Genomic DNA, 19421 nt, shown 5'->3' with positions numbered 1-19421 from the left:
ACACCAGACACAGACACAATCAAACACACACACCCACAAGTGACCTATTCTTGGTGATGTCATATGCATGCCGGATACATCCACCGATATACATTGCACCATTGCCTGATTGTATACAACCACGTCAAAGAACACCGAAAATGAAATCCTGTTTCTGCTTCATTTTAAATAAATGAATAAATAAAACAACCAGAAATGTTCACCTGGAAATACAACCTCTCTCTCTCTCCTCACCTTGAAGCCTGGATCCGGGGTGTGTGGGCAGGGTGCTACGTGTTTGTCGAGGCAGCATGGGTGAAGCAGGTAGAGACATGGACAAGCCCTTCCCAAGGCGGTGGTTACTATTGGCTGCAGCCTCCGAGCCAGGACCGGTAGCAGAAAGCACATCTGAAACCGAGCCGTATCGCTCCCCGTAGAAGTCCCCTGAGGAACAATGCAAGGGCAAGTCGCATCATGTCAGCCACATCAAGTCGGTCATACTGTCATATGATCACAGGAAGGGTTTTGCAGGTCAGTACAAAAGGCTTACAAAGTCTGTAATTAGCTTCACTTCGCAGGGCTTACAAGCACAAAGTACATTCGTATATCAAGATTCCTTTGATAATGGCCTAGATCTAGATTTTTTTTGTATATTGTGAGATATGACCGAGAAGCAACATCATTTGCCAAAGAAGGGGCACCATAGGATTTTAAGCAAAACTTGCTGAAAGCTACTGAGTATGAAACAAATAATTATATTAATAAGCAACACCTGAGCATAATGAAAGATACAAATAAATTGCTGTTCAACAAGAAAATTAATGCGGAACTCAACGTTAAAAGGAGCGATATCAAAAGCCAAGATAATTGGCACGTCATCATAAATCTGAGGTCCCTCCTAAAAAGGACTAAAACAATTTTGATTTCATCACAAAATTAAACCAAACATCAGAGTTGAGACAGATAATAATTTTTAAAATTACACTTTCAAAGTGATAATACTTGAAAGGGAAGCAAATTACCATAATATCCTTGCAAATGTGATAACTGATAACTTTAATGTGCATCTCAGCACCGATTGCGCACAGAAAAATTAAAACATTTCAGGTGAGCCTGCAACGTGAAAAACGAATCGAGCAGCAGCTGATGCCCTCGATCCCATCAAGTCTTCCTCCTCCAAGTATTGGTTCCACACCTTGTCGAGTCTGTTTATGGTGTGTACTACCCCTCCATCCCGTTCCTCACCTCAAATCACAATACCGTACACTCTGCCCAAGATGAGGAAGAATATTTAAACTCTCTCTTCAATTTCCAACAACAGAGATGGATGTTTGATGGAAATGAAGAACAATGCAATTTATCGTCCACAGAATAACAATAGTTACAAAAAAAAAATCAACAGCACCGAAACTCTCCCAGGGTTTACCCACTTGCATTAATCAGATAAGAGGGCGTTCAAAACATACTCCACATGACACACTCCCAACAATGCGACACACCAAGGTTTATTTATTTTATTGTTTTTTATTTCAACATAAAGTTAAGTCCTTGCTTAGCATCGACCCCGTTAATTGTTTATTTATCACGTCGCTGATCTACTGGAGAACATACTCATTTAAAAGTCGTTCATTGTTCAGTTATAACGTCGTTTTACCACTAATTTAGTACCAAACTAATGGTTTTCCTCGTTTTGATAAACCTGCAGTACAAACCATCTGATGGTTTGTGTTTGTACTGGAGCTTTATCTGACACATCTCCCTCTGATGCACCCCTTACCAATCCAATGCCGTTCCCTACAATTTATTTTCATGCCGTCAGAAAAGTACTCTGGACAAAAGGAAGGCATGCAGACAAGATGGCAATCCTCCTCGCGTCTTCAGAACTTGCACCCGTGCTTGCTCGTTTTTGTTTAAAATCCCAAACGTTTCCTCTTTCCTGCAAACATACCTTACTACAGCCTATTTTAAAGAAGGGTGATCGTTGAAACCCTTCCAACTACCGTCCTATTGCTCTGACTTCTACTATTTCCAGTCTTTGAATGTCTTCTCAACAACCATTTCCTCAAGCATCTTGAATCCCACAGTCTTCTATCTGACCATCAATATGGCTTTCGCAAGGCAAGATCTACCGGTGATATCCTTTCTTACATTACGAATATCTGAGCCTTTTCTCTGAGAGACTTTGGGGAATCCTTTCATATTGTAGGCCTTGATATCTCAAAAGCCTTTGACAGAGTTTGGCATCAAGGTCTGATATCCAAGCTTCCGTCTTTCGGCTTTCCTCCTTCACTCTGCTCTCTCATATCAAGCTTTCTCTTCGAACGCTCTATCTCCATAAATTGTTGATGGTTCAACATCTTCCTCTATCCCAATCAACAGTGGTGTCCCTCAGGATTCTGTCCTGTCAACAAACACTCAAACAAACTGTTCTGTCCTTCTTTTTATCAATGACCTTCTTTCTTCTACAAATAACCAAATGCACACGTATGCTCATGACTCGACATTACATTCCTCCATATTTTTCCCATATATCTGCCACATCTTCCCTCACTCGATCTACATCTCGTTTCATCACAGCCACCTCTTTAAATTCAGATTTGGACAAGATGTCCCAGTGGGGCATAAACAATCAAGTTAAGTCTAATACTTCTAAAACTCAATTTCTTCACATTTCTCTCTCTCTCTCCCTCTCTCTCTAAAACTCCTCTCAACTCTCCAATCTCCTTTGAAAGCTCCACAATTACACCATGTGATACAATAACCCTACTAGGTATTACCCTAACATCAAATAGCTAAGTCTGCCTCAAAGAAACTAGGCGTCCTGTTCAGATGTCGAAGATTCTTCTCCTCTCAACAGTTGCTTCAACCATATAAAGGATTGAGTCGTCCTTGTAGAGTTACTGCTCTCACATCTGGGGCGGTTCTAGCTCCACATACTTACTGGACAGAATTTAATCCAAAGCAATCAGACTTGTCAACTCTCCCAATCTGACTTCAAAACTCGACCCGCTCGAATTACATCGCAAAATTGGCTCTCTTTCTCTCTTCTACAAACCCTGGTGTTGGGCTCGCGGCTAGGGTGCCAGCTTAGGATCCTAGGATCCTGGGTTCGAATCCCGGTCGATCGCTGAATTAACGCCAGGGGGGTTGACTCAGCCTGTCATCCTTCCGAGGTCGGCTAATTTGAGTACCAGTTCACTGGTAATTCCCTGTTTGTCATTAAAGGCGGCAAAAAGGGTTGGCATCAGGAAGGGCATCCGGCCGTAAAACATTGCTTCAAAAAGGGGACCGAAAAACAACAACAACCACGGTCCCCGAAAAAGGCCAACCCCCGCTTGCGGGGAAAAAATGGCCTCTAAAGGTGGTTTTTTTTTTTTTTTTTTCTCTCTTCTACAGATATTACTTCGGTTTCTGCTCTCAAAAACCTGCTGCTTGTATACCTCCACCAGTAGCGAGACCACGGAATACTCAACAAGCCACTACATCTCATGATTATTGTGTGGCCATTGGCAACTCAAGGGTGTGCCGTTATGATGTTTGTTTCTTCCCCTCCACTGCCAAACTCTGGAACTCTTTACCTTCCCATGTCTTTCCAAACACTTACGATCTTACTCTTTTCAAAAAGCAGATTTTTTGGACTATTCTCTTGGACTATTCTCTCTTTCTTCACTTTTCTATCGATGCAGCTCTTATATTTAAGGCCTGGCCTCAATGAAGACAATATAGTCCATGACTGGAACAAATAATAATAATAATAAATACTAATAAATACTGGTGTATGTACTATGTATAAACCCAACCAGAGTATGTCCAGTATAGGCCTTATATACACACCGAGCTGTGCATCAATAACATCGATGGGTCCTGGGCTAAAGATACTCAGGTGTGCATGAATGGTGTGTGGAGGAAGTTGTGGCCTGAATGAGTCAATGATTTGAAAGGATTTAAAGTTGTTGTCTCCGTTTGAAGAAAGTTGTCCGCGGCTTGGGCAATAAAGCAGGTTTTGGTGGGGTGGGAGAAGCTGACATTACACAACTTCTGCAGTCACACGGACAAGAGCTAGCCAATGAAGATTTGAAGCAACTGGAGATGATGATATTCAATTGTTTGTTCAAAATTACTTAAAGTTTACACTCTATATGTAAATAATGTAATATATTTCGTCTCACGATTAAAAAAAGTTTTCCTTGGAATCTAATCCCCACTATTTACATTAATTATTATGGAGAAATTGGACTTGCTCAGTCATTTCAGTTAACGTCGCACTTTTCAGATACGTAACTACAACGTCAAGCGAGGACTGATTGTATATCCATACAGTCACGTGAAAAAGTAAGTACACCCCATGTAAAGGTTTGACTTTTTCAACATATTTCAACATCCAGCTATTTGATCTTCATTTCAAAAATATTGATAATAAAGGTGATATAATATAACAAATATCATGAAACATTTACATTTTGTAGTCCATTGTATAATTTAAATAAACATAAATGCAAATTTCGCATGTGGAAAAAGTAAGTACACCCCTACATTTATCACTACTTCAAATACCTAAAATTAGAATCAGGTGCACCAGCTCAGGTGCAAATGATTAGAACATCATTAGAGAGGATCTTGGAGGAACCTGTCTTATTTTAACCTCAGACATTTGGTTTGGTTTGCTTTTTGTTGTTGAAGTGTGCGGCGTCACCATGCCTAGATCAAAAGAGCTCTCTGGGGCCTTCAGAAAGAAGGTTATAGATGCCTACGAGTCTGGGAAGGGATTTAAAAAGATCTCCAAACAATTTGAAATCAATCATTCGACTGTCCGGAAGATCATCTACAAGTGGAGAAGATTCCAAACAACTGCCAACTTGTTCAGGCCAGGCCGCCCCAGCAAGTTCAGCCCGAGAGCAACCCGCAAGATGCTGAAAGAAGTCTCTAAGAACCCCAGAATGTAATCACGGGACATACAGGTAGCTCTTGCCACTGTTGATGTCAAAGTGCACGAGTCTACCATGAGAAAGAGGCTGCACAAATTTGATCTACATGGGAGGTGTGCCAGGAGGAAACCTTTGCTGTCCAGAAAGAACATCAGGGCAAGACTAAAGTTTGCCAATGAACACCTAGGCAAAGACCAGCACTTCTGGAACAATGTGCTCTGGACAGATGAGTCAAAGGTAGAGCTATTTGGCCACAGTACCAGAAGACATGTTTGGCGAAAACCAAAGACAGCATTTGACCACAACAACCTGATACCAACTGTAAAGCATGGTGGTGGAAATATTATGGTTTGGGGCAGCTTTGCTGTATCAGGGCCTGGGCAGCTCACCATCATAGAATCCACTATGAATTCTTCATTGTACCAGAGGGTGCTTGAGGATAATGTGAGGCCATCTGTCGGATGTTGAAGCTCAACCAAAGGTGGATCTTGCAACATGACAATGACCCTAAACATACCAGTAAATCCACCAAGGAATGGCTGAAAAGAAAGAAATGGAGGGTTCTGGAATGGCCAAGTCAAAGCTCGAATCTAAATCCCATCGAGATGTTGTGGGGGGATTTGAAACGAGCTGTGCATGCAAGAAACCCCTCAAACATCGCACAGCTGAAAGAATTCTGCATGGAGGAGTGGGCAAAAATTTCTCCCAGTCGATGTCAGCGACTGGTAGACAGTGATAAGAAACGCCTACTTGAGGTTGTTTCTGCCAAAGGGGGCAATACCACCTATTGGAGCCAAGGGTGTACTTACTTTTTCCACAGAAGGAAATTTGCATTTATGTTTATTTAAATTATACAATGGACTACAAAATGTAAATGTTTCATGATATTTGTTATATTATATCACCTTTATCTATCAATATTTTTGAAATGAAGATCAAATAGCTGTTTGTTGAAATATGTTGAAAAAGTCAAAACTTTACATGGGGTGTACTTACTTTTTCACGTGACTGTCTGCCCCGTCTGGTGAATTGCCCATACCATATGCACATACGCTAGCACAGAATAACAAATAGGTAAACAAAATATTTGAAAACGGGGATAATTACAAACCCTAACAATTGGGATATTGTTAAGGGACTCACCGACATAAGCAAGCTTCCAACATTTCCAAACAATTTTTGTTTAAACAATGCAGAAGAAAAAAAAACAGATAGAAAAAAACTTAACAATGGTACTCATTTTGAAATGTTTCAGCAGCTGAGCTTGGACGTCCTCATGCCCGGCACAATATCTTTAATATTAGCAGTCATTCTGCTGAACCTGAGACTTGACTGCAAACCAAATGTTGTATTTCCAACAGACTTTGATCTTAAAGTTTGCAGTTACAGTATTCTACTTTTTTCACGTCTTCAAAATGAACCAGCTTCGATAGTGTGATGGTGAGAGTGTCTGGGAGGTCAGTGGTTCAAACACCGACCGAGTGATACCAAAGACTGGTATGTGCTCTGCCTGCTTGCTTGGCACCCAGCATTTAAAAAGGAAAGAGCACGGACAAACCATAACCATTGCACAGACCTTGATAAGTCTAATGGCCTCCTTTGACAGGCCTAATGTTCCTTATAAGGGAATGTGCACTATTATTATTATTATTATTATTATTATTATTATATCAATGGTATTGGTGCATAAATCGGTTCAAAGGAGGTAAACAAAAAATTGTTCTCTTTGCACTAATTCTGTAACCACGTGTTCCTCACTCTACATTTGTACGACATTTACCAACTAGCATGTGATGCGTGCATCGGTAACTCTTATAAGGCAATTTAATGCGATACAATTCCACCACCACCCTTTCAATTAGTGCCTGCGCTTGAATTCCATTTACCACCACGCCTGGCCGACAAATCCTAGAGAGAACCTGGGGAATGTCAGGCCCGATCCTCAAAAAAACTGAGACAGGCAATGGTTGATTTCGAGAAGACACTATGACACGATATGTGGTTGAAACCAATCAGTTTAGAGCAAGCGATCATGGAATCACTACAGTTCGCTTTTTGTGCATTTTAATGCATTGTTTTATGATCTGGCTTTGTGCCATGGCTTACACAGGATAAAACCCGTGTGTTTTAAGTCAGCATTGCTTTGAAGCTTTGTGCCCTTGTAAAGGTACTTTCAAGGATATTCCAAATCCTCACCCACCGATTCAGACACTAATACACGATAAACCTTAGTCTGCTCTTGAGAATCGAAGGGCATGTCTTCAATGGTCCAGTATTGGCAAGCAAGCCCATTAACAATTTTCCACAAATTATAATTAAACTCATCAGCAATGAAACAACTCTATTTTTCCTACGAACCGTGTCATTGCCTCCACCTCTGAAGGTGGATGGAGGTTATGTTTTCTCCACTGGTTGTCTGTCTTTCTGTGAGGATATCTCAAAACGTTATGGATGAATTTGAAGGAAACTTGGTGGACAGGTTGGGTGTGTGACAACGACGAATTGATTAAATGTTGGTTCAGATCAGGATCCAGATACAGCCCATCAGTGCGATACGAAAACTGTTAACCCTGGCAGAGGCATGCACTCTACTGAGTGCTGTTCTAGTTTTAAGCAAGCGATTAAACAGTCAGTACACGTGTGAGAAGTCCAGGTCAGGCCTGATACTTTCATCAAACTTTTGTTATATTTTATGCCTCAGCCGAGTTGATATGCACTTGTCTGAAAAGTTCTCATCAGCAAGACAGTGGTTGATAAACATTTAATACAATATGCCCACACTATGAAAACTGAGGAACATCATCAATGGAAGGGTGCAAAACACAAAACCCATCACTGGCAATGAAACAAAGAGGAGATGGAAAGAAAAGTAGTAATATGAGGAGCAAATCGGAATTTAAGCAAGAGAAGAATAAGAAACAGGAATAAATGGGCTGAAAGAAAGAAAAGCTGGGAAATGGGCAAAAGGCATTATAAAACCCTTGCATGTCATTAGCAACGATGAATGGGTTTACCATAAAGAAACAGGAGAGAGAGAGAGCGAGAGAGAGAGCGAGAGAGAGAGCGAGAGAGAGAGAGAGCGAGAGAGAGAGCGAGAGAGAGAGCGAGAGAGAGAGCGAGAGAGAGAGAGAGCAAGAGAGAGAGCGAGAGAGAGCGAGAGAGAGAGAGAGAGAGAGAGAGAGAGAGAGAGAGAGATTTATAATGATGGCGAAATATGAGCACTGCTCTGGAATGGGAATGGGGAGGAAGTGAAGGAAGGCAGAAAGGGTAAAACATGGTATTTAGTTTCATGGGCGGAGGAAGAAATTAGAAATATATATTTTATAAAGGTTTTTTTTTTTTTTTTTAAACAGATAATTACTTTCTTTGTCAAAGTCTTATGTAAACCAAAATGGCGAGAGCAAGTGAAAACAGCTTACTATAGCAGAGTATAGGGATGTGAAGAGAAGACGATTGGGGGAAGAGGGGTTTAGGGGTGCGGCAAAATAAATAAGACGGAGAATAATTGCTTTGCAATACATGTTCCCGACTAGGCCCAATGAATGTGCTTGCTCCATGCACTCAGCAATTCCACAGAGTGAGTTGAAGTTTCTGTAACTTATCATAATAAAGCCATGTACCAAGTTTCAGTTCAATATGTTAAAGAGGACTAGGGAAAAAGTCTGGAAAACTGACCCATGTATAATATGTGACATTTTCTAATTCCAAAAAGGCATAACGCAATGAAAAATTGGCAAAACACCCTGAAACTCAAACTTGTTCTGTAACTGATCAACATAAAGACATGTACCAAGTTTGAGTTGAATATGTTAAAGAGTATGGGAAAGAATTCAGAAAACCACAGGTGGGATCGATGGACAGGCACGCAGATGGAGAGAAAACCTATAGTCCCCTCCGGTGAAAAGAATAACGTTCAGAAAGGTAAAGGACATAGTCATGATAAAAAAAAATGAATGATCGTTTTAAGGCCATAATCATGATGTCAAATAATATAGTCATGATGACGTCATATAAACAAGAGAAGGGAATTATTTAAGTTGATCACAATGAGTGGACGAGCATCACATGTAGACCGGATCAGCTGGAGCAGGCCATATTGTTCACACCCTGAAAGTCTAAACTGCTTTTAAACTCAAGAGGTGTAGAAATGGTGGAGTATGTCTATGTCGTGGAAACCAGAGAGAAGTACAAGAGTCATGAGATTTACGAGACAATTGTATTTTCTTCACCTCCAAGTGAAGTCCATCCAAGATTTATAATCTTCTCCATTATTCAGCAGCAAAATAAATAAAGCAAACAATAAAATAACATTACACACATTTGACAAATTCCTCGTCCAATGAAGCTTTGACTCCACTACATAATCTTAGATTGGCTTTTACTTCAACAAATTGAAAACCTGGTCAAGATCGACGGATGATTACAAACCCAAGGGTACACATCCGTTGTGAATGATGCAAAGTCTAATTCACCCACTCAGTCCCTGTCTGAAGGTAATAATTAAAATGTGCAGTAACTCAAACACAAGGAAATGAAAGAAGTGCATTCAATCTTTTGTATTGCCCAATTAATTTCAATCCTGGTACAGTTATGCTTTTGGCAACAAGCACAGCTTGGTCTCTATCAGTTATACTCCATGCAATATATTCGTATATATCAGGTACAATATTATACTCCGTATTGTGCCATTTCACATTTTAAAAGGTTATTTGGGGCCAATATGCTGTCCTCTATTTAATAAGGACATTACCGACAGTCGAATTGGGAATTAGGCCGATCGTGATGAGAATCTCCGACACCAAATGACCGTTCCACATTGAACGTTTCTAACTACCTGGAATCTTGATTTCAACCGAGTTCCAACACCTGCAGCACGGATTTTCAATCACTTCTGCTTTTCAGAATATTTGAATATGTTCATGCCAGTTGAGTGCTCAATTCAGGTTAAGCCATCCCAATACCTTCAATCAATCATGTGGCACGTCATACCGCAACATAGCTGCAGCAATGAGGGACATCCAGGTTTAAACTGCGTTGTGACACAAATACCAAGTGGACACTATACATTTACAGAGACCTTCAAAGGGACCAACCAAATAGCAGCTCAGAAGTTAACAACATCCCGCTTTTCCAAACATCAAACCATTTCACCCCTTAGGACTCCTCGAGCACACTTCTTCACAAGATCGGCAAACCGTTAAGACCAATTTCAACTAAATCTCAAATGATTTAACATTTTCATTCACCAAAGAGTTGAACACACAACACAGTTCTCGAACATCTTAAACAAAATACCGAAAATCCTTTGCGCAGCTGTGACGTCATTCCATTCACACGACGGGGTTTTTTTGGTTTTGTTTTTTTGTTTTGTATACAAGGTCGAGGCTTGTAAAAGAGCTAACATTAATCACACAAAAAGTTAAACTGACACATAAAACACAAAATAAGGGGAGCGGTAGACAAGATGGGGAGAGAGGGGGAAGGACACAAACAACATTTGAGAGCAGGGACATCGAGAGAAATGTGGGAGATAAGAGAGGGCTTGGGGGGAGGTGGGAGAGGTATAAAACATATGGACACTGCAAGGACTTCCAGGAAAGAAATAGAATTTTAAAAAAGTGTATCTGGGGTGAATTAGCGGGGGTAGAAAAGATCAAGGTTTTGGATGGGGGAAGATAAGAGATGGTGGTGAACAACTGTTTTAAAGACCTGGAGGGAGAAGTGGGATTGAAGGGAGTGGGGGAGTTTGTTCCAAAGGCAGGAGAAAAGGGGAATGAAAGAGTGAAAGTGAGCAGAGAGCCTAGATTTTGGCAGTTTAACCATAAGAGGGTTGCAGGCAGATCTTGTGCGACCTGTAGGAATATTTGGGGGACAGAGCACAGAGAGAGCTGGGGGAGCAAGGCCAGAGAGGAGTCGGTAGAAGACAGAAAGACCACCAACCTGCCTGCGGTGAGTGAGTGAAAGGCCCTCCAATTTAGCTTCATCGCAGGAGATTCCAATGATTCTGAAAGCTTTGCCTTCAACAGAGTGAAGCCGAGCTAGGTGTGAGGCAGGAGCACCGGCCCAGAGGGGGGACCTGTATTCCATTGAGCTGCGGATGAAAGCCTTGTATGTGGTGAGGGGCTCAGGTGTGCCAAGGAAGGACGTCGCACGACGGAGGATGCCCAGTCGGCGACTGGCTTTGGAGGCCAGCTTGGAAAAGTGGTTTTCCCAGGAAAGATCATGGCAGATAGTGAGGCCCAAAAGCTTGAGCGACAGAACTTCTTGGAGAGGATTATTCAGAAAGTAGATGGGAGGGTTTTCCAGTCGGTCTTTTCGGAGAGACATAGTAAGAGTGTGAGATTTGTAAGGATTGAAAGACGTGTTGCACTTGTTTGACCAGTCTGTGATTTTGTCCAGGTCTGCAGAGAGTGAGGAGGCTGCAGACTGCCGATCTGAGGGATGAGGAATGGAGCGGCAGAGAGTGGAGTCATCAGCAAAGAGATAGAGAGGATTTTCCAGAGAGTCGGAGAGATCATTGCTGAAGACCAGAAAGAGCACAGGGCCCAGAACACTACCTTGGGGAACTCCAGCCAGAACAGGAAGGGGAGATGAGAGAAATCCATTCAGGGCCACACGTTGACTATGACCAGAGAGGAAGTCCGCAAGCCATGCGTGGAGATTTCCATGGATACCATAGGAGGAGAGTTTGGTGAGCAGAGCGGGGTGCCAGACCGTATCGAAGGCACGTAATATGTCAAGGGAGACAGCTCTGATTTCCTGTTTGGCATTGAGGACCTCCATCCATTGTTGAGACAGCAGAAGCAACATGCCCAGAGTAGAATGACCTGGTCTGAATCCAAATTGATGATCAAAGATCAAGCCATTGGAGAAGAGGAAGGATTTGATATGCGAGGCAATGATGGATTCCATGACTTTGCTGATATGGTGTCTCCGGTTGTCTGATGTTGCTGAGCTTTAGCCACACAAATCACCAATGGTTTGCAATTCTTGTATGATTATCGAGAACAAATAGTGAAGATGAACCTTGAACCATTCCTCCGTGGATTCAAACCTCAATGATAGAAAAAGCAACCATAAATGTAGCAATAAATCTTTCCTGCTGAAGGAAAGTTACCTTTGTCCCCCAAAAGAAGAACGAATTATTATTGCATACATCATCATCATATGCCATGCCCTATGTAGAGCGTTGAAGCTGCCAATGCAGTTAATGGGGTTAAAATCCTGGTCAGGTCACAACTCTGATTCAGGAAGTCTGGTAAGGAATTTGTCATTTGTTCAGGGTGCCGGCAATAGCTCGCCTACTCTTTGTGAAGGACACTGGGGGATCTTTAACATCCACCAACTAATGACGGCAGACAGGACGCCCAGTTTAACGTCCATCTGAAGAGCAGCACACACATTGATGAACCACCCTGCCTGTGAAACACTGGGATGAAAGTTTATAGCTGGGCCGAGATCCGAACCCACGCTAGACAGCCGACAGGTGAGTTTGACTACCTCTAGGCCACCCTGCCAGCCCACATATACTATATGATTGCCACACCAAACAAGCTGGTCACTACAAGTATGTGAACACACTCATGACAGCCATGCCACCACAAAAACAATATACTAATCATGCTCCATGCAAACAACTTTAACATAAACACAAACACAGGAGAGCAGCCAAATCCTCAGAGATTCCTGTCAATGCATTGCCAAGAGCAGCACAACAACTTTTCAAGTACAACGTCATGCATATTGTAAAGGATATGCAGACTGTGGCAACTTTCAGCTTGCCTTTTGCACCAGGCCCCAGACAAAGACATTAAAATAATTCGCTCACCACTGGATTTCAATGGCCTCTTAGACAATACGACAGCAACCTCCGAGGTCACACGGCACTTCGCATTTTTGCATTTAATGGCGATTTCCAACCACGAGCCAATTTAGCACAATGGGAAATGCGATGATATGTGTAATGGCTGTTAAAGTGGCATCAGAATGCAAGACGCGCCAGCGGTTCGAGAAGGCCTGAACATCAATACGCAGCGGAGTGGTGGGGTGGGTGAAGAAAACAACTGGAACCATTTTTGTCGGAAAAATAATTGTTTCTATCGTTAATTATGATGCTCCGTGCCCATGAAACAGGTCTGTGTTATTTCCTAACACAATAATTGCCTTATGGCCTTTTTTGTAATATTACCTGGGGTGTCATGGCGACAATTAGCTGTACACAATTAACATTTTAGTCGAGCGCTAAATGCGCACATGTTAACGAGAATGCACTTGAAAGCCACCAAATTAAATGTGATGTCCATCTCTGATGCGAGGAAAACATTGCAGAATGTCATTTGAAAGAAAACTAATTCCAATGGCACTCACCTTTTTCTTTTCCTTCTTTTGGACAAAGGAAAAATGATTTCTGACCTTTACTCACACCCATTGACTTGGATGTGGATGCCAACCGAATGACAAGTAAACCGCTACATGTGACGCTCTCCCCAGGCCCCTGGGGCACCGACAAAAAAGCGTTTCATCAACGGCATGAAATAAGATTATAAACATTCTGCTACGGCAACCGATGGGATGTTTAACAGGTTTCTTTTTGAGCTCATTACGAGCGTAAAAATTGCTCACGAAGCAAAGCATCTGCAGGAATACGTTACAACACAAGGCAGCCTCGTTTCACAATTAGTCGAGGTCTCCGTTGCTGCATCGCACAGAAACCACCTCCACACCATCAGCAAAAGCAGGCGTTTCCCACATCGTGGGACACTCGTCAAGCGTCCCAATGTCCAGGGGAGTTTAGAAAGCTAAAGAGCACACGGGGCCATTAATCGAACACAGCACACACAACCCGTGTTGGGTCAAAGTATACGCCGGGCAATAGCAGGGGTATGGATTGGGGGAGGGTTGGGGGGTCATGGGAACAGGCCGTTATCACAGGGCCATTCGGGGGAGCAACGAGCAGCAAGCAAAAACCTTTGTCTCATTGGTATGCACCATGGATAGCAGCCGGATTCACACCGGCACACATTCGTAATCCCTTCCGAATCCTTGCTCTTCCATTGCCCTGGAGAGTTTAAAGCATAGTATGGAAAGAAAGACAATTGTCGACAAGATGCAGCACCTTACGAATTGGGGAAAACAGAGAGAAATTTTTTTCTTTTTAATTGAAGTCCAGGAAATTGTTGTTGTTAATTGACATTGTACAAGGGATGTTCAAATTATCATTCCATTGATATTATAGTCCAAGGAACCAGATGTTCGTGATGGACCAAAAGACATTAACATCAACATCAAACAACAACATTACTGCTGCTGCTACTACTACTACTACTACTACTTCTTTAATGGCACCAATTAATCCCACCTTGTGCATTTTTGGCACAGGTCTTTCAAGAATCAGCTGGCCAAGCCAGGTGTTCAACTGAAGGTGATTTGGACAGAGATTTGTAATAATTTGTCCAGGGTGCAGATGATAACGTGCCTACCCTTTGCGAAAGACAACCAGGAGATCTTTAACGGCAATCATCACCCAGTAATGGGTCTTCCAGTTTAATATCCAATATCCATCCTCGGGACAGCACACTAATCGATACCTCACCCAGCCTGTGAAACACCAGGATGACAGTTTATAACTAGGCCGAGATTCAAACCCAGGCTACACAGCTCAGAGGCGAGTGTGCGTACCTCACAGCTAACCTGCCAACCCGCAACCATATATAATGATGAGAAAAATATTTTACTGCCAATTATATTATACACACACACATATATATATATATATATATATATATATATATATATATATATATATATATATATATATATATATATATATATATATATATATATATATACACAAAGAATTAAGTTAAGCACCCCCCCCCCCCGTTTTTTTACAACCTCGCACATTACAAGTTTGTTGTCGTCAAAACAGTGTAATATACCCATGATATTGCTATATTTTCTGGAGAAGTGATATTATGGTCACATAAAAACATAACAATCATGCCGTTTTCAATATTTTATTCTGAATAATGTAAGGTGACATTTTTTGGGAATTTTAGGCATATTTTCACCTCAATTTAAGTATGGAGCTATAGGTCCATCACGGACAGTGTGGATGACGTTTATGTTTTCTAACGTACAGTCATTGTTCTGAGAAGACCTCTAGCGATCTTTGCGTCAATAACGTGTGTAGGACCCACGTGATCGGATCACTGACTCAACCAATCACTTTTTTTCACTTTGATCACTCAATTTCATCAATGGATAATTGCTAATGTCATACCAATCATTATTTGATCTCACATACCTTAGAATATATGCCAATGTATACATATACACAAAGAATATATATTAGGGGGTGCTTACCTTAATTCGTTGTGTAGGGGTGCTTAACTTAATTCTTTGTGTATATATATATATATATATACATATATATATACACATACATACACACACACACACACACACACACACACACACACACACACACACACACACACACACACACACACACACACACACACACACACACACACACACACACACACATAGTCACACACACACACCAAAACTAAAATAACTGAGTTTCACTTTTGTACATTTTTTAAATGTATTTTCTCCAACAAAATACACTTTAAAAACAACAAAATATACTACCCTATTTTCAAGTAGTTAAGCCACTTCACAATAAAAACTAGAACGGCACTCAGTAAAGAGCATACCTCCGCCAGGTGAACAGTTTACGTATTGTATCCTTGGGTAGACCAGAAAATCACAATACAGAATCACATTTAATCAAAATCATCCATCCACAACTTTTTGAGATATCCTGCTTTGTATCGTTTTTGGCCCTATTTCCCAATGGTGAAAAATCACTTTTTAAAAATTTCTACTAGCTGGATCCGGATCCGGATCTTCACCAAAATTGAATCGATTCTTCCTTGTCACACACACAACCTGTCCACCAAGTTTCGTCCAAATCCATCTATAACTTTTTGAGATATCATACTATATGTTTGTTTTAGCCCTATCACTCAATGGTAAAGAATCACTTTTAAAAATTAAATAATTCTCATATCCGAATCCATTTTAAGATCTTCACCAAAATCGAATCGATTCTTCCTTGTCACACACACACACAACCTGTCCACCAAGTTTCGTCCGAATCCGTGCATAACTTTTTGTGATATACTGCTCTATATTGGTTTTAGCCCTGTCACTCCATGGTAAAGAATCACTTAAAAATTCTCAGATACAAATCTGGATATGGATCTTCACTAAAATCGAATCATTTTGTCTTTGTCACATACCCAACCTCCACCAAATGTTGTCCAAATCCGTAGACAACTTTTTGAGATATCCTGTTCATAAACAAACAAACAAACAGACAGGGGTGAAAACATAGCCTCCATCCACCTTCTGTGGCGGAGGTAACCCGAGAGTTCATAAAACACCTTACCCCCACACAGTCTTGAAAGACAAATAAATGGACAGAGTCTGCGAGTGGAAAATTTGATTGGGCATGATGACATAAAATGGCGTAATATTTTGTCCAAGTACCGTACTTTCAACCAAACAACCCGCCCCCTGGTACACCACGCATCTGGAGAAAAAGTGCTCTCTGAAAATTTCAGGCACGTACAACCCACACACGGGTATGTGCATGACAAGCCAGCTTTCCTCTCCACATGATGGTGAGATACATGATCTACATATTTCCAGGAGCCGACACGGCTTTGTTGTAAAGGGACAACTAACAGCTCTTTTCAAATACAGCTGCTCTCAATAATCAATTGACATTAAAATGAATATCTTGAGAAAGGGTTGTTTTAAAATCAAAGTTTACTGTACAGATGTGTTAAAAACCAGCGTAGATTCCGGTACCGATGTGACCGGAAACCATGTTGCACATTCATTAGAAATGTATAAATACCCTGCAGTCTGCTGAATTTCATACAGTTCCACAAAATCGTCCATACTCTTACAAGTCCCTGCCATATAATGTCTACCGTCAGTACAACTAAAAGAAAATGTAAATTTCACAGCCGAATTCAAAATGAAAGTTGACGAAAGAGTGGGCTGATTTCTGGAGAAGGTGAGGACAAGAGTGATGATGATGACGAACCCTGGGGTGTGTTCAGTTACCAAACAGCTTGCTAACACTTGCCAAGCTTGCCGTTCCTTAACAGCAGTTTTGAATGATGGAGGGCTTGCTTGCTTAAGCCACTTGGCGAGCACTCTACAAGAAACTTGCCAACTGTAAAAAAAAAGCCACTTGGCGAGCGCTCTACAATAAACGAGCTAACTGTTAAGCCACTTGGCGAGCGCTCCACAATAACCTTACTAACTGTTAAGCCACTTGGCAAGCGCTCTACAATAAACGAGCTAACTGTTAAGCCACTTGGCGAGCGCTCTACAATAACCTTGCTAACTGTTAAGCCACTTGGCGAGCGCTCTACAATAAACGAGCTAACTGTTAAGCCACTTGGCAAGCGCTCTACAATAAACGAGCTAACTGTTAAGCCACTTGGCGAGCACTCTACAATAAACGAGCTAACTGTTAAGCCACTTGGCGAGCGCTCTACAATAACCTTGCTAACTGTTAAGCCACTTGGCGAGCGCTCCACAATAACCTTGCTTACTGTTAAGCCACTTGGCGAGCGCTCTACAATAACCTTGCTTACTGTTAAGCCACTTGGTGAGCGCTCTACAAGAAACTTGGCAGCTGAACACACCCCAACACATGCCGACTATAAGCTGCTACAGGTGTTTCACAGCGACAAGGAAGACGAGGACTTTGTGGGCTTTATAGAGGACGACTTACTAATACCTTAAATAGTTTTGGATTAGATATATACTAGCGATACCCCCATGTTTAAAAACATACAAGTTAAAGGTAAAAGTGAATGTACAAAACATGTCACAACAAGCGTTTCGCCTAGGTCCCCCGTCGGTGAAGTGATGCGAGTTGACAAAGTGGAAGAGGCAAGGCGGACATCTTGGATTTTGACGTGGCGATCCAATTTTCAATAGCATTCTTCCTTATGCCTCGATACACCCACACACCAGATTAGAAGTTGGTACTTCGCTTATTTTTCAAGATATTCCGCTCACAAGGTTCAGATATATATATGGTGATGGCCATCTTGGATTTTGACGTGGCGACCCAATTTTCAATAGCGTTCTTCCTTATGCCGAGATACACCCACACACCAAATTAGAAGTTGGTACTTCGCTTATTTTTCAAGATATTTCGCTTACAATGTTCAGACATATATATGGTGGTGGCCATCTTGGATTTTGACGTGGCGACCCAATTTTGAATAGCGTTCTTCCTTATGTCGAGATACACCCACATACCAAATTAGAAGTGGGTACTTTGCTTATTTTGAAAGATATTCATCTCGCAGGGTTCAGACATACATGGCATCAGACATACATGGCGGCAGCCATCTTGGATTTTGACGTGGCGACCCAATTTTCAATAGCGTTCTTCTTTGTGCCTAGATACACCCACACACCAGATTAGAAGATGGTACTTCGCTTATTTTTCAAGATATTCAGCTCACAAGGTTCAGACATACATGGCATCAGACATACATGGCGGCGGCCATCTTGGATTTTGACGTGGGTTGCACCCACACACCAAATTCGAATGCGGTCCTTCGCTTACGCATGCACGCATGCACGGACGGACGGACACACGGACGGAGGGGAAAACAATAGTCCCCCTTTTGCTCCGCGGTGCAACGGGGGACAAAAAGTACAAACTATTTTAAAAAATAAAAAAATACTCACGCTATGGTAAAAGAAAACGTCACTAAAAAGGATGTGACATTAAAACGAATAGTCACCAAAAAGGTTTTTTTTTTTTTAATGCGTCATGTTGCGAGCTTGGATTTGAGGCGGTGTATACTCCCTTTTTCATTCTGACCAGGCTGGTCTACATAGTTAGATGGGCCAGACACACAATAAACATGTGAAATGAAAAGTGTTCGTCACTAAAAAGGTCATGTTTATTCACGTGAAATCATCCAAGCATGGGAGAGAGGTCGGTCGTTGACATGGAAAGGAATGGATGGCATAACGGAATGTACGTACTTTTAACATTGGCTGAAACATGAAGGAAAAAAGGGAGAATCATCGAGTGGATATAAACTTGTCAATGTACATAACATGGGTGATGTATCGTCCAAACTTCTGACATGAAGTCAATTGGCAAGCATGCAAACGATTGGTTCAAAAAAAAAAAACCCCGACTCGGAATTATATAATAGATATGTGGGTAAAAGATGCGAAAGTACTAATTAAATACTGTATATTACAATTAAACTAGCAAAATAACACACTGCCTCTTTTTGCATCTCCTTTATCATTTAACTTGGCCAGTGTTTATGTCACAAAACCCACACACAAGTATACCTCGCAGTTGGAATTTTTGGAAATAATTTAACGTATAGTATAGCCTGCGGGTTATTTGCATGAAAATACGGTACTGCTAAACAGAAGTATTTTGAA

At 41.5% G+C, this 19421-nt stretch overlaps 1 protein-coding gene across 4 annotated transcripts in view; it reads right to left on the bottom strand.

Moving 5' to 3' along the window:
* Positions 1-19421, bottom strand: part of LOC137431634 (protein TANC2) — a 384138-nt gene that overhangs the window by 298626 nt on the left and 66091 nt on the right. For all 4 annotated transcript variants that reach the window (XM_068123171.2, XM_078782260.1, XM_068123170.2 and 1 more), the window contains one exon: positions 235-423. In XM_068123171.2, the coding sequence (XP_067979272.2) occupies positions 235-423 (189 nt within the window). The remainder of the gene's footprint in view (positions 1-234; positions 424-19421) is intronic.

The sequence above is a fragment of the Myxine glutinosa genome, chromosome 7, assembly GCF_964187855.1.
Source record: "Myxine glutinosa chromosome 7, kmMyxGlut1.1, whole genome shotgun sequence".
Taxonomy (NCBI): Eukaryota; Metazoa; Chordata; class Myxini; order Myxiniformes; family Myxinidae; genus Myxine; species Myxine glutinosa.
This window is presented reverse-complemented; position numbering and strand designations above follow the sequence as displayed.